The sequence below is a fragment of the Oncorhynchus nerka genome, unplaced genomic scaffold (assembly GCF_034236695.1).
Source record: "Oncorhynchus nerka isolate Pitt River unplaced genomic scaffold, Oner_Uvic_2.0 unplaced_scaffold_1861, whole genome shotgun sequence".
NCBI classification, from domain to species: domain Eukaryota; kingdom Metazoa; phylum Chordata; class Actinopteri; order Salmoniformes; family Salmonidae; genus Oncorhynchus; species Oncorhynchus nerka.
In genome coordinates this window covers 30,001-54,000 of record NW_027039460.1, presented here as the reverse complement: position 1 = coordinate 54,000, position 24,000 = coordinate 30,001, and the positions used below count along the sequence as shown (strand labels likewise).

General features: G+C 39.0%; 1 protein-coding gene across 2 annotated transcripts in view; it reads right to left on the bottom strand.

The window, feature by feature from the left end:
* The window catches only part of LOC135567669 (inactive carboxypeptidase-like protein X2), a 58,057-nt gene that overhangs the window by 7,202 nt on the left and 26,855 nt on the right, over window positions 1-24,000 (bottom strand). For both annotated transcript variants that reach the window (XM_065014966.1, XM_065014967.1), the window contains exon 3: window positions 4,883-4,992. In XM_065014966.1, the coding sequence (XP_064871038.1) occupies window positions 4,883-4,992 (110 nt within the window). The remainder of the gene's footprint in view (window positions 1-4,882; window positions 4,993-24,000) is intronic.

Genomic DNA, 24,000 nt, shown 5'->3' with positions numbered 1-24,000 from the left:
GTGTATTTCTGTATTGTTTTAGTGATTCACCGTAGTGAAGGAGTAGACTCAGGTTTCTGGGTCTCTATGTTTTTGGTTGGATGGGTTTCTCAATTTCTTTCTTAGGTTTTTTGCATTCTTCATCAAATCATTTTGTTATTGTGGTTATTTGTCTTAGGTTGTCTGATTTACATTTGTTGATTTATAGGGAAGCTGACAGATGAAATAAACTGTTGAGCTTCTCTACGCCAAGTTTACAGTGAAACCTTTCGTCCAGGAAATTGTCTAGAAGGGATTTAATTTGTTGCTGCCTAACTGTTTTTTGGTAGACGTCCACACTATTTACCTTCCGTTTCTTAATATTATTCAGTTCCTTTGACTTTGATGCCTCATGATTGAGTATTGCTCTGTTCAAGTAGACTGTGATTTTGCTGTGATCTGATAGGGGTGTCATTGGACTGACTGTGAACGCTGTGAGTGACTCTGGGTTGAGGTCAGTGATAATGTAGTCTACAGTACTACTGCCAAGAAATGAGCTATAGGTGTACCTACTGAACCAGTAAAGCCTCTCTCTCTCTTTCAATCTCTCTCAATTCAATTGAATTTCAATTTAAAGGGCTTTATTGGCATGAGAAACATATGTTTCCATTACCAAAGCAAGCGAAATAGATAATAAACAAAAGTGAAATAAACAATAAAAAGTAACAGTAAACACTCACAAAAGTTCCAAAATAATGTACATTTCAAATGTCATATTATGTTTATATACAGTGTTGTAAAGGTATGCAAATAGTTAAAGTACAAAAGGGAAAATAAATAAGCATAAATATGGGTTGTATTTACAATGGTGTTTGTTCTTCACTGGTTGTAATTTTCTTGTGGCAACAGGTCATAAAACTTGCTGCTGTGATTGCACACTTTCTCTCTCTCTCTGTCTCTCTCTCTTCTCCAGATTGGAGACATTATCCTGCACAATCCCCGAATGCAACACACTATGTTACCACACAGCTATAAACACACAATAACAAAGGGTTTGTTTGTCTGGAAGTGTGTGTGTGGAAGTCATTATGGGTCATTATGGGTGTACTACAGTTTCTGATCTAAGGACAATACAAAACCCAGATGATGATGAGGGAAACTGAACCGCACTCCTCCTCTTCATATCCTGACAGGAAATACCTCTTCTCCCAGATACCAGTTCACTTTAGGTTAGTGCTATCTGGAATCCTTGTGAACGTCTCTACCCTTAAACACTAACCCTAACCTTAACCATTACTTAAGCATTTAAATGTTTATCTTAAGTGGGGTGATGTCAGAGTTGGGATGTTTCAAGGATCCCATTTAGACTTTTCTGTCCACTTTATGAGGTTTGGGGTTAACAACTGTAATAATGGACCCCCAGTTTAATGGGAACTGTATAATAATGGACCCCCAGTTTAATGGCAGTCATGTAATAATGGACCCCCAGTTTAATGGCAGTCATGTAATAATGGACCCCCAGTTTAATGGCAGCCATTTAATAATGGACCCCCAGTTTAATGATAGTCAGATAATAATGGCCCCCAGTTTAATGGTAGTCAGATAATAATGGACCCCCAGTTTAATGGTAGTCAGATAATAATGGACCCCCAGTTTAATGGTAGTCAGATAATAATGACCCCCAGTTTAATGGGAACTGTATAATAATGGACCCCAGTTTAATGGTAGTCATATAATAATGGACCCCCAGTTTAATGATAGTCAGAAAATAATGGACCCCCAGTTTAATGGTAGTCAGATAATAATGGACCCCCAGTTTAATGATAGTCAGATAATAATGGACCCCCAGTTTAATGGCAGCCATTTAATAATGGACCCCCAGTTTAATGGTAGTCATATAATAATGGACCCCCAGTTTAATGATAGTCAGAAAATAATGGACCCCCAGTTTAATGGTAGTCAGATAATAATGGACCCCCAGTTTAATGGTAGTCAGATAATAATGGACCCCCAGTTTAATGGTAGCCATGTAATAATGGACCCCAGTTTAATGGTACTCATTTAATAATGGACCCCCAGTTTAATGGTAGTCAGATAATAATGGACCCCCAGTTTAATGGTAGTCATGTAATAATGGACCCCCAGTTTAATGGGAACTGTATAATAATGGACCCCCAGTTTAATGGGAACTGTATAATAATGGACCCCCAGTTTAATGGTAGTCATGTAATAATGGACCCCCAGTTTAATGGTAGTCAGATGATAATGGACCCCCAGTTTAATGGTAGTCAGATAATAATGGACCCCCAGTTTAATGGTAGTCATATAATAATGGACCCCCAGTTTAATGGCAGCCATTTAATAATGGACCCCAGTTTAATGGTAGTCAGATAATAATGGACCCCCAGTTTAATGGTAGTCAGAAAATAATGGATCCCAGTTTAATGGTAGTCAGATAATAATGGACCCCCAGTTTAATGGGAACTGTATAATAATGGACCCCCAGTTTAATGGTAGTCAGATAATAATGGACCCCCAGTTTAATGGTAGTCAGATAATAATGGACCCCCAGTTTAATGGTAGTCAGATAATAATGGACCCCCAGTTTAATGGTAGTCATGTAATAATGGACCCCCAGTTTAATGGTAGTCAGATAATAATGGACCCCCAGTTTAATGGTAGTCAGATAATAATGGACCCCCAGTTTAATGGTAGTCACATAATAATGAACCCCCAGTTTAATGGTAGTCAGATAATAATGGACCCCCAGTTTAATGGTAGTCAGATAATAATGGACCCCCAGTTTAATGGTAGTCACATAATAATGAACCCCCAGTTTAATGGCCTTTTCTGATCCTCAGGTCTTCCAGCTGCTCACTGTATTTGGTAGAGTCAATGAACCAAGGCATTCAAAACAGGCAGAGCACTATAGTAGCTAACTCAAGGTAGGTCAACCAGCATCCTATTAAACTAAAGCTGCATTTGGTACCCATGACTTTTAACTGTTCATTCCAGGTGAAGCTGGCTGTTGGGGCTACCCCTGAATACTGCCCCTTCTGGAGGAATTCGGTACCCATATAAAACATGATAAATTTTTGTCAAAAGTTGCTAATATATGCATATAAAAATTATTATCGAATAGGAAACACTCTAAAGCTTCTAAAACCGTTTAAATTTTGTCTCTATGTAAAGCAGAAGTGTCAGGGCATGCATTCTCCCAAAGTCTCTCTTGTAATGAAAAAAGTTGCCACCACTTCGACGTCATCGTATACACACTTCCCAAGCAGTTATAACCATGGAAACAGTTTCTACGTCTTCAGCGTGAAGCCTGCTTTCGATGAGGCGTGTAACTGTGAGAATCGCGCGCTCACGAGACGTTCAGCGTGCCCAAACGTCTCGGTGACGCAAAAAAAAAGTTTACCCAATGTGCGCTGGGATGTTTCTCTCTCTTTCCCTCAGGATGGATTGAACAACGTGTGTGTGTCTGTTCGCCCTCACGATTGCTGTAGACCTTTATAACATGTTAAGGCTTAATTATAAACATAGTTTGACAAGTTTACTCGACATATAATGTATACTTTCGACGTTTTGGTGCGCATCCACTTGAAATTTGCATACATTTCGACCGAAATGTGGCTAGTTTGAGAACCGAAAGACACAGACTTGAAAACTGAACGCTAACTTGGTGAGTATTAACCCTTCTGATGGAAGAACAGCCACGGTAAGGGAATATTTATGTCTTCATTTTGGGTTTCTGTCGACTCCAAGATAGAGGAGTCAGTATGCTAAATGGGAGCGCCGCCTCCCTATTATAGCCTAGTGAACGCAAAATGGAACGTTAAAAATAATTGTAACACAGCGATTGCATTTAGAAGAAGTTTATCTTGCCATACATATGTAAAACATGCATATTTAGTCAAAGTTTATGATGTGTATTCCTTGTTTGCTGACGTTATCTGCCGGAGCTATTTATTTCTCCTGACATTGCAGTAGCATTTTTTGAACGATGCATAATTGTAAACAGAGATTTATGGATATATATTGCAGATTATTGAAAAAAAAATGAATGTACTGTGTAACATGTTATATTACTGTCATCTGATGAAGATTTCAAAAGGTTAGTGAAATGATTTTTCTTTTAATCCTGCGTTTGTTGATTGCATATTTCTTCCTACTTGGCTATGCTAATGAGGTATGTCTGCAGTGGTGGTTGGACATAAATATGTGCTATGTTTTCGCCGTAAAACATTTTAGAAATCTGACTTGCTGGGTAGATAAACAACTTCTTTATCTTTCATTTGAGCCATTTTTCTTGCGATTCTGTGGAGGTTAAATATTTTTAGGATTATTTATTGCGTTCCCTGCGCCACATTACAGCTCAGGGGGAGTGGGGGGAGTTCCCAAAGGGGAACTAGAGAACGCCACGAGAGTGAAAATCTGTCATCAAGGCAAAGGGTGGCTACTTTGAATAATCTCAAATATAAAATATATTTTGATTTGTTTAACACTTTTTTTGGTTACTACATGATTCCATATGTGCTATTTCATAGTTTTGATGTCTTCACTATTATTCTACAATGTAAAAAATAGTTTTTAAAAATAAAGAAAAAAACTCTTTAACGGGTAGGTGTTGCAAAACGTTTAACCGGTAGTCAACATCCATATGTGATCTCTGTGGAAATATAAACCAACCTCCATGCTCTTACCACCTGAGCCACACAGTTCAACTAACCTCTATTCTTTACTCTTACCACCTGAGCCACTCAGTTCAACTAACCTCTATTCTTTACTCTTACCACCTGAGCCACACAGGTCAACTAACCTCTATTCTTTACTCTTACCAACTGAGCCACACAGTTCAACTAACCTCTATTCTTGACAAACGTCTCTCTCCTTGACACACACGTCTCTATTCCTGACCTACCTGTATGTTGAGTCGTCCTCTGTGTGGTCCCAGCCCATAACGTCTCATCGTGGAGGCATGGAGCTGAAAGTCATCAATCTTCAGGGTCTCTAGTCCCATTGGAGGACATTCTGAAGGAACAAAACCACCTGGTCAGTACTGTGAAGGAGCTAAACCACATGGTTAGTACTGTGAAGGAACTAAACCACATGGTTAGTACTGTGAAGGAGCTAAACCACATGGTTAGTACTGTGAAGGAGCTAAACCACATGGTTAGTACTGTGAAGGAGCTAAACCACATGGTTAGTACTGTGAAGGAGCTAAACCACATGGTTAGTACTGTGAAGGAGCTAAACCACATGGTTAGTACTGTGAAGGAACTAAACCACATGGTTAGTACTGTGAAGGAACTAAACCACATGGTTAGTACTGTGAAGGAGCTAAACCACATGGTTAGTACTGTGAAGGAGCTAAACCACATGGTTAGTACTGTGAAGGAACTAAACCACATGGTTAGTACTGTGAAGGAGCTAAACCACATGGTTAGTACTGTGAAGGATCTAAACTACATGGTCAGTACTGTGAAGGAACTAAACCACATGGTTAGTACTGTGAAGGAACTAAACCACATGGTTAGTACTGTGAAGGAGCTAAACCACATGGTTAGTACTGTGAAGGAGCTAAACCACATGGTTAGTACTGTGAAGGAACTAAACCACATGGTTAGTACTGTGAAGGAACTAAACCACATGGTTAGTACTGTGAAGGAGCTAAACCACATGGTTAGTACTGTGAAGGAGCTAAACCACATGGTTAGTACTGTGAAGGAGCTAAATCACATGGTTAGTACTGTGAAGGAACTAAACCACATGGTTAGTACTGTGAAGGAACTAAACCACATGGTTAGTACTGTGAAGGAGCTAAACCACATGGTTAGTACTGTGAAGGAGCTAAACCACATGGTTAGTACTGTGAAGGAGCTAAACCACATGGTTAGTACTGTGAAGGATCTAAACTACATGGTCAGTACTGTGAAGGAACTAAACCACATGGTTAGTACTGTGAAGGAACTAAACCACATGGTTAGTACTGTGAAGGAACTAAACCACATGGTTAGTACTGTGAAGGAACTAAACCACATGGTTAGTACTGTGAAGGAACTAAACCACATGGTTAGTACTGTGAAGGAGCTAAACCACATGGTTAGTACTGTGAAGGAGCTAAACTACATGGTTAGTACTCTGGTCTCCAGTCCAATGGGAGGGCATTCTGATTGGTTAGTACTCTGGTCTCCAGTCCAATGGGAGAGCATTCTGATTGGTTAGTACTCTGGTCTCCAGTCCAATGGGAGGGCATTCTGATTGGTTAGTACTCTGGTCTCCAGTCCAATGGGAGGGCATTCTGATTGGTTAGTACTCTGGTCTCCAGTCCAATGGGATCATTCTGATTGGTCAGTACTCTGGTCTCCAGTCCAATGGGAGGGCATTCTGATTGGTTAGTACTCTGGTCTCCAGTCCAATGGGATCATTCTGATTGGTTAGTACTCTGGTCTCCAGTCCAATGGGAGGGCATTCTGATTGGCAAGTACTCTGGTCTCCAGTCCAATGGGAGGGCATTCTGATTGGTTAGTACTCTGGTCTCCAGTCCAATGGGAGGGCATTCTGATTGGTTAGTACTCTGGTCTCCAGTCCAATGGGAGATCATTCTGATTGGTCAGTACTCTGGTCTCCAGTCCAATGGGAGGGCATTCTGATTGGTTAGTACTCTGGTCTCCAGTCCAATGGGATCATTCTGATTGGTTAGTACTCTGGTCTCCAGTCCAATGGGAGGGCATTCTGATTGGCAAGTGGTCTCCAGTCCAATGGGAGGGCATTCTGATTGGTTAGTACTCTGGTCTCCAGTCCAATGGGAGGGCATTCTGATTGGTTAGTACTCTGGTCTCCAGTCCAATGGGAGATCATTCTGATTGGTCAGTACTCTGGTCTCCAGTCCAATGGGAGGGCATTCTGATTGGTTAGTACTCTGGTCTCCAGTCCAATGGGAGGGCATTCTGATTGGTAAGTACTCTGGTCTCCAGTCCAATGGGACTGCATTCTGATTGGTTAGTACTGTGGAAACATTATCAGGGCTGACCAATAAAAAGAGGTAGAAGATGAGACTGCTAAGATGCTGGAATGAGAGACACACCAATCAACACACACACACACACACACACACACACACACACACACACACACACACACACACACACACACTGTTCACCCAAGACTACGTGGCAAAACACGACTCCATCATCGTTTGTTGACAACCCGATAGTGGTAGGTCTGATCAGTGACGCCAATGAGACAGCCTACAGGGAGGTCAGAGACCTGGCAGTGTGTTGTCGGGACAACAACCTCTCCCTCGACGTCAGCAAGACCAAGGAGCTGATAGTGGACTGCAGGAAACAGGGGGGGTGCACGGCCCCCCATCCACATTGACGTGGCTGCAGAGGAGAGGGTCAAAAGCTTCAAGAGGGCACATCACAGCGACTGAAGAAATTTGTCTTGGCCCCTCAGATCCTCAAGAACGTCTATAGATGCACCATTGAGAGCATCTGGTCTGGCTGCATCACCGCCTGGTACGGCAACTGCACCGGCCTCAACCACAAGAGGGTGGTGCGGACGGCCCAGTACATCACTGAGTGAGTGAGCTCCCTGCCCCACAGGACATTTTACACCACGCGTCTCAGGAAGGGCCGGAAGATCGTCAAGGACTCCAGTCTACCGAGCTACGGACTGTTCTCTCCATTACCATCTGGCAAACGGGATCGGAGTGTCGGGTCTCGGACCAACAGGCTCCGAGACAGCTTCTACCAGCAGACCATCAGAATGCTGAACAGATAACCCCAGCTGTCTACCGGCTCAGACCTGCTGTTCATCTGCACCTTAGAGACTATTCACATAGACACACACACACACACACAGCAGCGAAGAATGTGTGTGTGTGTGTGTGTGTGTGTGTGTGTGTGTGTGTGTGTGTGTGTGTGTGTGTGTGTGTGTGTGTGTGTGTGTGTGTGTGTGTGTGTGTGTGTGTGTGTGTGTGTGTGTGTGTGTGTGTGCAGTATATACTATTTATTAAACTGCTTTGCCAAAAAGAAGCTGCTCTACCAAGTTACTGCTCTACCAAAACACTGCCCTACCAAAACACTGCCCTACCAAGACACTGCCCTACCAAGACACTGCTCTACCAAGACACTGCCCTACCAAGACACTGCCCTACCAAGACACTGCCCTACCAAGACACTGCTCTACCAAGACACTGTTTATAGAGATACAGACGCTTTGCTCACCAGATTAGGAACCATCAATGTTTATAGAGATACTGACGCTTTGCTCACCAGATTAGGGACCATCAGTGTTCATAGAGATACTGATGCTTCACTCACCAGATTAGGGACCATCAGTGTTTATAGAGATACAGATGCTTCGCTCACCAGATTAGGGGTGTGATCTGTGATTGTTTCGACCCGTCTCCTAAAGAGTCCTGGAACGAGGTGACGTCACCCAGTGAGAGACCCAAAGTTCAAATGAGTGATCTCCTCTGGTGAAAACCAAGGTCCGCTTCCCAAATGGCCCTCCAAATCCCTATGAAGTGCACTACTTTTAACCAAGGTCCATAGGGGCCAAGTAGTGCACTACTTTTAACCAAGGTCCATAGGGGCCAAGTAGTGCACTACTTTTAACCAAGGTCCATAGGGGCCAAGTAGTCCACTACTTTTAACCAAGGTCCATAGGGGCCAAGTAGTGCACTATAATAGCGAAAGGGGTCCATTTGGGAAGCTGGCCACCAGATGGTCTAACAGCTTCTTGGTATTCAAACAGAGGAGGAGTGCTGATCCTATATCAGTTTAGGGTTTTTATATAACAACGACTCTTATATAGACAGGGGTGGGGGACCTGATCCTAGATCAGTTTAGGGTTTTTATATAACAACGACTCTTATATAGACAGGGGTGGGGGTTCTGATCCTAGATCAGTTTAGGGTTTTTATATAACAACGACTCTTATATGGACAGGGGTGGGGGACCTGATCCTAGAACAGTTTAGGGTTTTTATATAACAACGACTCTTATATGGACAGGGGTGGGGGACCTGATCCTAGATCAGTTTAGGGTTTTTAATATAACAATAGATACCATTATATAGACAGGGGTGAGTGGGGGACCTGATCCTAGACTACCTCTCTTACTCTGAGATGATTTGTGGATATGGGCCCACGATCGTGATGTTTGGGAGGAGAGAGACCACTCCAAACTAAACCACAGCTCTGGGAGATTTTCAAAGCAGCCATTTCTGCCCGGGCATATGTCTGTTTGTACATGCAGCACGGCCTGCGCATGGTTTCCAATACTGCTGCTGTCTCATGGCCAAATCTATTATGTTTGCTACGTCGGTGGAGACAGAGTTGGCTGTCACATATGAACAGGATGACAAGCTGAATTAGAAGCAGATGAGCGTTGACTAATGCATTCTTCACTTCCTCAGAAAATGGTATTTGTATCTGTATGAAATGGTATGGTATGAGTATCTGTATGGAATGGAATGGTATGAGTATCTGTATGGAATGGTATGGGTATCTGTATGGAATGGAATGGTATGAGTATCTGTATGGAATGGTATGAGTATCTGTATGGAATGGAATGGTATGAGTATCTGTATGGAATTGTATGGTATGGAATGGAATATCTGTATGGAATGGAATGGTATGAGTATCTGTATGGAATGGTATGGTATGAGTATCTGTATGGAATGGAATGGTATGAGTATCTGTATGGAATGGTATCTGTATGGAATATGAGTATCTGTATGGAATGGTATGAGTATCTGTATGGAATGGTATGAGTATCTGTATGGAATGGAATGTATGTAAATGGTATGAGTATCTGTATGGAATGGTATGAGTATCTGTATGGAATGGTATGAGTATCTGTATCTGTATCTGTATGGAATGGAATATCTGGTATGAGTATCTGTATGGAATGGAATGGTATGAGTATCTGTATGGAATGGTATGAGTATCTGTATGGAATGGTATGGTATGGAATGGTATGTATGGAATATCTGTATGGAATGGGAATGGTATGAGTATCTGTATGGAATGGAATGGTAATGGTATGAGTATCTGTATGGAATGGTGGTATGAGTATCTGTATGGAATGGAATGGTATGAGTATCTGTATGGAATGGTATGAGTATCTGTATGGAATGGTATGAGTATCTGTATGGAATGGTATGAGTATCTGTATGGAATGGTATGAGTATGGTGGTATGAGTATCTGTATGGAATGGTATGGTAGTATCTGTATGGAATGGTATGAGTATCTGTATGGAATGGAATCTGTATGGAATGGTATGAGTATCTGTATGGAATGGTGGTATCTGTATGGAATGGAATGGTATGAGTATCTGTATGGAATGGTATGAGTATCTGTATGGAATGGTATGAGTATCTGTATGGAATGGAATGGTATGAGTATCTGTATGGAATGGTATGAGTATCTGTATGGAATGGATATCTGGTATGAGTATCTGTATGGAATGGTATGAGTATCTGTATGGAATGGTATGAGTATCTGTATGGAATATCTGTATGGAATGGTATGAGTATCTGTATGGAATGGAATGGTATGAGTATCTGTATGGAATGGTATGAGTATCTGTATGGAATGGAATGGTATGAGTATCTGTATGGAATGGAATGGTATGAGTATCTGTATGGAATGGTATGAGTATCTGTATGGAATGGAATGGTATGAGTATCTGTATGGAATGGTAATATCTGTATGGAATGGAATGGTATGAGTATCTGTATGGAATGGAATGGTATGAGTATCTGTATCTGTATGGAATGGTATGAGTGTATGTGGTATGAGTATCTGTATGGAATGGTATGGTATGAGTATCTGTATGGAATATGGAATGGAATGGTATGAGTATCTGTATGGAATGGAATGGTATGAGTATCTGTATGGAATGGTATGGTAGTATCTGTATGGAATGGTATGAGTATCTGTATGGAATGGTATCTGTATGGAATGGTATGAGTATCTGTATGGAATGGAGTATCTGTATCTGTATGGAATGGTATGAGTATCTGTATGGAATGGAATGGTATGAGTATCTGTATCTGTATGGAATGGAATGGTATGAGTATCTGTATGGAATGGAATGGTATGAGTATCTGTATGGAATGGAATGGTATGAGTATCTGTATGGAATGGAATGGTATGAGTATCTGTATGGAATGGTATCTGTATGGAATGGAATGGTATGAGTATCTGTATGGAATGGTATGGTAGAGTATCTGTATGGAATGGAATGGTATGAGTATCTGGAATGGAATGGTATGAGTATCTGTATGGAATGGAATGGTATGAGTATCTGTATGGAATGGGTATGAGTATCTGTATGGAATGGAATGGTATGAGTATCTGTATGGATGGTATGAGTATCTGTATGGAATGGTATGAGTATCTGTATGGAATGGAATGGTATGAGTATCTGTATGGAATGGTATGAGTATCTGTATGGAATGGAATGGTATGGTATGAGTATCTGTATGGAATGGTATGAGTATCTGTATGGAATGGGAATGGTATGAGTATCTGTATGGAATGGAATGGTATGAGTATCTGTATGGAATGGAATGGTATGATCTGTATGGAATGGTATGAGTATCTGTATGGAATGGAATGGTATGAGTATCTGTATGGAATGGTATGGTATGAGTATCTGTATGGAATGGAATGGTATGTATCTGTATGGAATGGTATGAGTATCTGTAATGGAATGGTATGGAATGGTATCTGTATGGAATGGTATGAGTATCTGTATGGAATGGTATGAGTATCTGTATGGAATGGTATGAGTATCTGTATGGAATGGGAATGGTATGAGTATCTGTATGGAATGGTATGAGTATCTGTATGGAATGGTATGAGTATCTGTATGGAATGGAATGAGTATCTGAGTATCTGTATGGTATCTGTATGGAATGGAATGGTATGAGTATCTGTATGGAATGGATGGTATGAGTATCTGTATGGAATGGTATGAGTATCTGTATGGAATGGTATGAGTATCTGTATGGAATGGAATGGTATGAGTATCTGTATGGAATGGTATGGTATCTGTATGGAATGGTATGAGTATCTGTATGGAATGGAATGGTATATCTGTATGGAATATGGTATGAGTATCTGTATGGAATGGAATGGTATGAGTATCTGTATGGAATGGAATGGTATGAGTATCTGTATGGAATGGTATGAGTATCTGTATGGATGGAATGGTATGAGTATCTGTATGGAATGGAATGGTATGAGTATCTGTATGGAATGGAATGGTATGAGTATCTGTATGGAATGGAATGGTATGAGTATCTGTATGGAATGGTATGAGTATCTGTATGGTAATGGTATGAGTATCTGTATGGAATGGTATGAGTATCTGTATGGAATGGTGAGTATCTGTATGGAATGGAATGGTATGAGTATCTGTATGGAATGGAATGGTATGAGTATCTGTATGGAATGGAATGGTATGAGTATCTGTATGGAATGGAATGGTATGAGTATCTGTATGGAATGGTATGGAATGTATCTGTATGGAATGGGAATGGTATGAGTATCTGTATGGAATGGTAATGGGAATGGTATGAGTATCTGTATGGAATGGTATGAGTATCTGTATGGAATGGAATGGTATCTGTATGGAATGGTATGAGTATCTGTATGGAATGGTATGGTATGAGTATCTGTATGGAATGGAATGGTATGAGTATCTGTATGGAATGGAATGGTATGAGTATCTGTATGGAATGGAATGGTATGAGTATCTGTATGGAATGGTATGGTATGAGTATCTGTATGGAATGGGAATGGTATGAGTATCTGGGAATGGTATGAGTATCTGTATGGAATGGAATGGTATGAGTATCTGTATGGAATGGTATGAGTATCTGTATGGAATGGAATGGAATGGTATGAGTATCTGTATGGAATGGTATGAGTATCTGTATGGAATGGAATGGTATGAGTATGTGGAATATGGAATGGTATGGTAGTATCTGTATGGAATGGTATGAGTATCTGTATGGAATGGAATGGTATGAGTATCTGTATGGAATGGAATGGTATGAGTATCTGTATGGAATGGAATGGTATGAGTATCTGTATGGAATGGAATGGTATGAGTATCTGTATGGAATGGAATGGTATGAGTATCTGTATGGAATGGAATGGTATGAGTATCTGTATGGAATGGAATGGTATGAGTATCTGTATGGAATGGTATGAGTATCTGTATGGAATGGTATGAGTATCTGTATGGAATGGAATGGTATGAGTATCTGTATGGAATGGTATGAGTATCTGTATGGAATGGTATGAGTATCTGTATGGAATGGAATGGTATCTGTATGGAGTATCTGTATGGAATGGAATGGTATGAGTATCTGTATGGAATGGAATGGTAATATCTGTATGGAATGGTAATGAGTATCTGTATGGAATGGTATGAATCTGTATGGAATGGAATGGTATGAGTATCTGTATGGAATGGTAATCTGTATGGAATGGTATATCTGTATGGAATATCTGTATGGAATGGTATGGTATGAGTATCTGTATGGAATGGAATGGTATGAGTATCTGTATGGAATGGTATGAGTATCTGTATGGAATGGAATGGTATGAGTATCTGTATGGAATGGTATGGTATGAGTATCTGTATGGAATGGAATGGTATGAGTATCTGTATGGAATGGAATGGTATGAGTATCTGTATGGAATGGAATGGTATGAGTATCTGTATGGAATGGTATGAGTATCTGTATGGAATGGTATGAATCTGGAATGGTATGAGTATCTGTATGGAATGGAATGGTGGTATGAGTATCTGTATGGAATGGTATGAGTATATCTGTATGGAATGGAATGGTATGAGTATCTGGAATGGTGGAATGGAATGGTATGAGTATCTGTATGGAATGGTATGAGTATCTGTATGGAATGGAATGGTATGAGTATCTGTATGGAATGGTATGAGTATCTGTATGGAATGGAATGGTATGAGTATCTGTATGGAATGGTATGGTATGAGTATCTGTATGGAATGGAATGGTATGAGTATCTGTATGGAATGGAATGGTATGAGTATCTGTATGGAATGGAATGGTATGAGTATCTGTATGGAATGGAATGGTATGAGTATCTGTATGGAATGGAATGGTATGAGTATCTGTATGGAATGGTATGAGTATCTGAGTATCTGTATGGAATGGGAATGGTATGAGTATCTGTATGGAATGGAATGGTATCTGAGTATCTGTATGGAATGGAATGGTATGAGTATCTGTATGGAATGGAATGGTATGAGTATCTGTATGGAATGGAATGGTATGAGTATCTGTAATGGAATGGTATCTGTATGGAATGGTATCTGTATGGAATGGAATGGTATGAGTATCTGTATGGAATGGAATGGTATGAGTATCTGTATGGAATGGAATGGTATGAGTATCTGTATGGAATGGTATGAGTATCTGTATGGAATGGTATGAGTATCTGTATGGAATGGTATGAGTATCTGTATGGAATGGAATGAGTATCTGTATGGAATGGTATGGTATGAGTATCTGTATGGAATGGAATGGTATGAGTATCTGTATGGAATGGTATGAGTATCTGTATGGAATGGTATGGTATGAGTATCTGTATGGAATGGTATGAGTATCTGTATGGAATGGTATGAGTATCTGTATGGAATGGTATGAGTATCTGTATGGAATGGTATGAGTATCTGTATGGAATGGAATGGTATGAGTATCTGTATGGAATGGAATGGTATGAGTATCTGTATGGAATGGTATGAGTATCTGTATGGAATGGAATGGTATGAGTATCTGTATGGAATGGTATGAGTATCTGTATGGAATGGTATGAGTATCTGTATGGAATGGAATGGTATCTGATATCTGTATGGAATGGTATGAGTATCTGTATGGAATGGTATGAGTATCTGTATGGAATGGAATGGTATGAGTATCTGTATGGAATGGTATGAGTATCTGTATGGAATGGAATGGTATGAGTATCTGAATGGAATGGTATGAGTATCTGTATGGAATGGAATGGTATGAGTATCTGTATGGAATGGTATGAGTATCTGGAATGGAATGGTATGGTATGAGTATCTGTATGGAATGGAATGGTATGAGTATCTGTATGGAATGGTATGGTATGTATGGAATGGTATGAGTATCTGTATGGAATGGTATGAGTATCTGTATGGAATGGTATGAGTATCTGTATGGAATGGTATGAGTATCTGTATGGAATGGAATGGTATGAGTATCTGTATGGAATGGTATGAGTATCTGTATGGAATCTGTATGGAATGGTATGAGTATCTGTATGGAATGGAATGGTATGTATCTGTATCTGTATGGAATGGTATGAGTATCTGTATGGAATGGTATGAGTATCTGTATGGAATGGTATGAGTATCTGTATGGAATGGAATGGTATGAGTATCTGTATGGAATGGAATGGTATGAGTATCTGTATGGAATGGAATGGTATGAGTATCTGTATGGAATGGTATGAGTATCTGTATGGAATGAATGGTATGAGTATCTGTATGGAATGGTATGAGTATCTGTATGGAATGGTATGAGTATCTGTATGGAATTGAATGGTATGAGTATCTGTATGGAATGGTATGAGTATCTGTATGGAATGGAATGGTATGAGTATCTGTATGGAATGGTATGAGTATCTGTATGGAATGGAATGGTATGAGTATCTGTATGGAATGGAATGGTATGAGTATCTGTATGGAATGGAATGGTATGAGTATCTGTATGGAATGGAATGGTATGAGTATCTGTATGGAATGGTATGGTATGGAATGGTATGTATGGTATGGAATGGTATGAGTATCTGTATGGAATGGTATGAGTATCTGTATGGAATGGAATGGTATCTGTATGGAATGGTAGTATCTGTATGGAATGTTATGGTATGAGTATCTGAATGGAATGGAATGGTATGAGTATCTGTATGGAATGGAATGGTATGAGTATCTGTATGGAATGGAATGGTATGAGTATCTGTATGGAATGGTATGAGTATCTGTATGGAATGGAATGGTATGAGTATCTGTATGGAATGGTATGAGTATCTGTATGGAATGGTATGGTATCTGTATGGAATCTGTATGGAATGGGAATGGTATGAGTATCTGTATGGAATGGTATGATCTGTATGGAATGGAATGGTATGAGTATCTGTATGGAATGGTATGGTAGTATCTGTATGGAATGGAATGGTATGAGTATCTGTATGGAATGGTATGAGTATCTGTATGGAATGTATGGTATCTGTATGGAATGGTATGAGTATGGGAATGGTATGAGTATCTGTATGGAATGGTATGAGTATCTGTATGGAATGGTATGAGTATCTGTATGGAATGGTATGAGTATCTGTATGGAATGGTATGAGTATCTGTATGGAATGGTATGAGTATCTGTATGGAATGGAATGGTATGAGTATCTGTATGGAATGGTATGAGTATCTGTATGGAATGGTATGGTATGGTATGGTATGAGTATCTGTATGGAATGGTATGAGTATCTGTATGGAATGGAATGGTATGAGTATCTGTGGATGGTATGAGTATCTGTATGGATGGTATGAGTATCTGTATGGAATGGTATGAGTATCTGTATGGAATGGAATGGTATGAGTATCTGTATGGAATGGAATGGTATGAGTATCTGTATGGAATGGTATGAGTATCTGTATGGAATGGTATGAGTATCTGTATGGAATGGTATGAGTATCTGTATGGAATGGTATGAGTATCTGTATGGAATGGAATGAGTATCTGTATGGAATGGTATGAGTATCTGTATGGAATGGTATGAGTATCTGTATGGAATGGAATGGTATGAGTATCTGTATGGAATGGTATGAGTATCTGTATGGAATGGAATATCTGTATCTGTATGGAATGGTATGAGTATCTGTATGGAATGGTATGAGTATCTGTATGGAATGGTATGAGTATCTGTATGGAATGGTATGAGTATCTGTATGGAATGGTATGAGTATCTGTATGGAATGGTATGAGTATCTGTATGGAATGGAATGGTATGAGTATCTGTATGGTATGAGTATCTGTATGAATGGTATGAGTATCTGTATGGAATGGAATATGAGTATCTGTATGGAATGGAATGGTATGAGTATCTGTATGGATCTGTATGGAATGGAATGGTATGAGTATCTGAATGGAATGGTATGAGTATCTGTATGGAATGGTATGAGTATCTGTATGGAATGGTATGAGTATCTGTATGGAATGGTATGGTATGGTATGAGTATCTGTATGGAATGGTATGAGTATCTGTATGGAATGGAATGGTATGAGTATCTGTATGGAATGGAATGGTATGAGTATCTGTATGGAATGGTATGAGTATCTGTATGGAATGGTATGAGTATCTGTATGGAATGGTATGAGTATCTGTATGGAATTGAATGGTATGAGTATCTATATGGAATGGTATGAGTATCTGTATGGAATGGAATGGTATGAGTATCTGTATGGAATGGAATGGTATGAGTATCTGTATGGAATGGAATGGTATGAGTATCTGTATGGAATGGAATGGTATGAGTATCTGTATGGAATGGTATGGTATCTGTATGAATGTATCTGTATGGAATGGTATGGTAGGATATCTGTATGGAATGGTATGAGTATCTGTATGGAATGGAATGGTATGAGTATCTGTATGGAATGGTATGGTAGTATCTGTGTATGGAATGGTATGAGTATCTGTATGGAATGGTATGTATCTGTATGGAATGGTATGAGTATCTGTATGGAATGGTATGAGTATCTGTGGAATGGTATGAGTATCTGTATGGAATGGTATGAGTATCTGTATGGAATGGTATGAGTATATCTGTATGGAATGGAATGGTATGAGTATCTGTATGGAATGGAATGGTATGAGTATCTGTATGGAATGGTATGGTATGGAATGGTATGAGTATCTGTATATCTGTATGGAATGGTATGGAATAGTATCTGTATGGAATGGAATGGTATGAGTATCTGTATGGAATGGTATGAGTATCTGTATGGAATATCTGTATGGAATGGTATGGTATGGAATCTGTATGGAATGGATGAGTATCTGTATGGAATGGAATATGAGTATCTGTATGGAATGGAATGGTATGAGTATCTGTATGGAATGGTATGAGTATCTGTATGGAATGGTATGAGTATCTGTATGGAATGGTATGGTATGAGTATCTGTATGGAATGGTATGAGTATCTGTATGGAATGGTGGTATGAGTATCTGTATGGAATGGAATGAGTATCTGTATGGAATGGAAGTATCTGTATGGAATGGATGGTATGAGTATCTGTATGGAATGGAATGGTATGAGTATCTGTATGGAATGGAATGGTATGAGTATCTGTATGGAATGGTATGAGTATCTGTATGGAATGGTGGTATGAGTATCTGTATGGAATGGTATGAGTATCTGTATGGAATGGTATGTATCTGTATGGAATGGAATGTATGGAATGGATGAGTATCTGTATGGAATAATGGAATGGAATGGTATGAGTATCTGTATGGAATGGAATGGTATGAGTATCTGTATGGAATGGTATGAGTATCTGTATGGAATGGAATGGTATGATCTGTATGGAATCTGAATGGAATGGTATGAGTATCTGTATGGAATGGAATGGTATCTGTATGGAATGGAATGGTATGAGTATCTGTATGGAATGGTATGTATCTGTAATGGTATGAGTATCTGTATGTATGGATCTGTATGGAATGGTATGAGTATCTGGATGGAATGGTATGAGTATCTGTATGGAATGGTATGAGTATGGTATGGAATGGAATGGTATGAGTATCTGTATGGAATGGTATGAGTATCTGTATGGAATGGTATGAGTATCTGTATGGAATGGTATGGTATGGTATGAGTATCTGTATGGAATGGTATGAGTATCTGTATGGAATGGAATGGTATGAGTATCTGTATGGAATGGTATGAGTATCTGTATGGAATGGTATGAGTATCTGTATGGAATGGTATGAGTATCTGTATGGAATGGTATGGTATGAGTATCTGTATGGAATGGAATGGTATGAGTATCTGTATGGAATGGTATGAGTATCTGTATGGAATGGAATGGTATGAGTATCTGTATGGAATGGAATGGTATCTGTATGGAATGGATGGTATGAGTATCTGTATGGAATGGTATGAGTATCTGTATGGAATGGAATGGTATGAGTATCTGTATGGAATGGAATGGTATGAGTATCTGTATGGAATGGTATGGTATGAGTATCTGTATGGAATGGAATGGTATGAGTATCTGTATGGAATGGAATGGTATGAGTATCTGTATGGAATGGTATGAGTATCTGTATGGAATGGTAGTATCTGTATGGAATGGTATGAGTATCTGTATGGAATGGTATCTGTATGGAATGGTATGAGTATCTGTAATGGAATGGTATGAGTATCTGTATGGAATGGAATGGTATGAGTATCTGTATGGAATGGTATGGTATGTATCTGTATGGAATGGAATGGTATCTGTATGGAATGGAATCTGTATGGAATGGATGGTATGAGTATCTGTATGGAATGGAATGGTATGAGTATCTGTATGGAATGGTATGAGTATCTGTATGGAATGGAATGGTATGAGTATCTGTATGGAATGGAATGGTATGAGTATCTGTATGGAATGGAATGAGTATCTGTATGGAATGGAATATGAGTATCTGTATGGATGGAATGGTATGAGTATCTGTATGGAATGGAATGGTATGAGTATCTGTAATGGAATGGTATGGTATCTGTATGGAATGGTATGGAATGTATCTGTATGGAATGGAATATCTGTATGGAATGGATGAGTATCTGTATGGAATGGAATGAGTATCTGTATGGAATGGTATGAGTATCTGTATGGAATGGAATGGAGTATCTGTATGGAATGGTATCTGTATCTGTATGGAATGGTATGAGTATCTGTATGGAATGGAATGGTATGAGTATCTGTATGGAATGGTATGAGTATCTGTATGGAATGGTATGAGTATCTGTATGGAATGGTATGAGTATCTGTATGGAATGGTATCTGTATGGAATGGAATGGTATCTGAGGAATATCTGTATGGAATGGTATGTATCTGTATGGAATGGTATGAGTATCTGTATGGAATGGTATGTATCTCTGTATGGAATGGTATGAGTATCTGTATGGAATGGTATGATGAGTATCTGTATGGAATGGAATGGTATGAGTATCTGTATGGAATGGTATGGTATCTGTAGTGGAATGGTATGAGTATCTGTATGGAATGGAATGGTATGAGTATCTGTATGGAATGGTATGAGTATCTGTATGGAAATGGTATGAGATCTGTATCTGTATGGAATGGTATGAGTATCTGTATGGAATGGTATGATCTGTATCTGTATGGAATGGAATGGTATGAGTATCTGTATGGAATGGTATGAGTATCTGTATGGAATGGTAATGGGAATGGTATGAGTATCTGTATGGAATGGAATGTATGAGTATCTGTATGGAATGGAATGGTATGAGTATCTGTATGGAATGGAATGGTATGAGTATCTGGAATGGTATGGAATGGAATATGAGTATCTGTATGGAATGGTATGAGTATCTGTGGAATGGAATGGTATGAGTATCTGTATGGAATGGTATGAGTATCTGTATGGAATGGTATGAGTATCTGTATGGAATGGTATCTGTATGGAATATCTGTATGGAATGGAATGGTATCTGTATCTGTATGGAATGGAATGGTATGAGTATCTGTATGGAATGGAATATGAGTATCTGTATGGAATGGTATGAGTATCTGTATGGAATGGAATCTGTATGGAATGGTATGAGTATCTGTATGGAATGGTATGGTATGAGTATCTGTATGGAATGGAATGGTATGAGTGGTATCTGTATGGAATGGTATGAGTATCTGTATGGAATGGTATGAGTATCTGTATGGAATGGTATGAGTATCTGTATGGAATGGAATGGTATGAGTATCTGTATGGAATGGTATGAGTATCTGTATGGAATGGAATGGTATGAGTATCTGTATGGAATGGTATGAGTATCTGTATGGAATGGTATGAGTATCTGTATGGAATGGTATGAGTATCTGTATGGAATGGAATGGTATGAGTATCTGTATGGAATGGTATGAGTATCTGTATGGAATGGAATGGTATGAGTATCTGTATGGAATGGTATGGTATGAGTATCTGTATGGAATGGAATGGTATGAGTATCTGTATGGAATGGAATGGTATGAGTATCTGTATGGAATGGAATGGTATGAGTATCTGTATGGAATGGTATGAGTATCTGTATGGAATGAATGGTATGGAATGGAATGGTATGAGTATCTGTATGGAATGGTATGGTATCTGTATGGAATATCTGTAATGGAATGGTATGAGTATCTGTATGGAATGGTATGATATCTGTATGGTATGAGTATCTGTATGGAATGGAATGGAATGGAATGGTATGAGTATCTGTATGGAATGGAATGGTATGAGTATCTGTATGGAATGGTATGAGTATCTGTATGGAATGGTATGAGTATCTGTATGGAATGGTATGAGTATCTGTGGAATGGAATATCTGGGAATGGTATGAGTATCTGTATGGAATGGAATGGTATGAGTATCTGTATGGAATGTATCTGTATGGAATGGAATGGTATGAATGTATCTGTATGGAATGGTATGGTATGAGTATCTGTATGGAATGGAATGGTATGAGTATCTGTATGGAATGGAATGGTATGAGTATCTGTATGGAATGGTATGAGTATCTGTATGGAATGGAATGGTATGAGTATCTGTATGGAATGGTATGAGTATCTGTATGGAATGGTATGAGTATCTGTATGGAATGGAATGGTATGAGTATCTGTATGGAATGGAATGGTATGAGTATCTGTATGGAATGGTATGAGTATCTGTATGGAATGGTATGAGTATCTGTATGGAATGGTATGGTATGAGTATCTGTATGGAATGGAGTATCTGTATGGAATGGTATGAGTATCTGTATGGAATGGTATCTGTATGGTATGAGTATCTGTATGGAATGGAATGGTATGTATCTGTATGGAATGGAATGGTATGTATCTGTATGGAATGGAATGGTATGAGTATCTGTATGGAATGAATGGTATGAGTATCTGTATGGAATGGAATGGTATGAGTATCTGTATGGAATGGTATGAGTATCTGTATGGAATGGTATGAGTATCTGTATGGAATGGTATGAGTATGAGTATCTGTATGGAATGGTATGAGTATCTGTATGGAATGGTATGAGTATCTGTATGGAATGGAATGGTATGAGTATCTGTATGGAATGGAATGGTATGAGTATCTGTATGGAATGGTATGAGTATCTGTATGGAATGGAATGGTATGAGTATCTGTATGGAATGGTATGGTATGAGTATCTGTATGGAATGGAATGGTATGAGTATCTGTATGGAATGGTATGGTATGAGTATCTGTATGGAATGGAATGGTATGAGTATCTGTATGGAATGGAATGGTATGAGTATCTGTATGGAATGGAATGGTATGAGTATCTGTATGGAATGGTATGAGTATCTGTATGGAATGGAATGGTATGAGTATCTGTATGGAATGGAATGGTATGAGTATCTGTATGGAATGGTATGAGTATCTGTATGGAATGGTATGAGTATCTGTATGGAATGGTATGAGTATCTGTATGGAATGGTATGGTATGGTATGGTATGAGTATCTGTATGGAATGGAATGGTATGATCTGTATGGAATGGTATGGTATGGTATGGTATGAGTATCTGTATGGAATGGTATGAGTATCTGTATGGAATGGAATGGTATGAGTATCTGTATGGAATGGTATGAGTATCTGTATGGAATGGTATGAGTATCTGTATGGAATGGTATGGTAGGAGTATCTGTATGGAATGGAATGGTATGAGTATCTGTATGGAATGGTATGAGTATCTGTATGGAATGGAATGGAGTATCTGTATGGAATATGAGTATCTGTATGGAATGGTGGTATGAGTATCTGTATGGAATGGTATGGTAGTATCTGTATGGAATGGAATGGTATGTATCTGTATGGAATGGTATGAGTATCTGTATATGGAATGGTATGAGTATCTGTATGGAATGGTATGGTAATGGTATGTATCTGTATGGAATGGAATGGTATGAGTATCTGTATGGAATGGAATGGTATGAGTATCTGTATGGAATGGTATGAGTATCTGTATGGAATGGAATGGTATGAGTATCTGTATGGAATGGTATGGTATGAGTATCTGTATGGAATGGAATGGTATGAGTATCTGTATGGAATGGTATGAGTATCTGTATGGAATGGTATGAGTATCTGTATGGAATGGTATGAGTATCTGTATGGAATGGAATGGTATGAGTATCTGTATGGAATGGTATGAGTATCTGTATGGAATGGTATGAGTATCTGTATGGAATGGAATGGTATATGAGTATCTGTATGGAATGGTATGAGTATCTGTATGGAATGGTATGAGTATGGAATGTATGGAATCTGGGAATGGTATGAGTATCTGTATGGAATGGTGGTATGAGTATCTGTATGGAATGGTATGAGTATCTGTATGGAATGGTATGAGTATCTGTATGGAATGGTATGAGTATCTGTATGGAATGGTATGAGTATCTGTATGGAATGGTATGAGTATCTGTATGGAATGGAATGGTATGAGTATCTGTATGGAATGGTATGAGTATCTGTATGGAATGGAATGGTATGAGTATCTGTATGGAATGGTATGGTATCTGTATGGAATGGTATGAGTATCTGTATGGAATGGAATGGTATGAGTATCTGTATGGAATGGTATGATATCTGTATGGAATGGAATGGTATGAGTATCTGTATGGAATGGAATGGTATGAGTATCTGTATGGAATGGAATGGT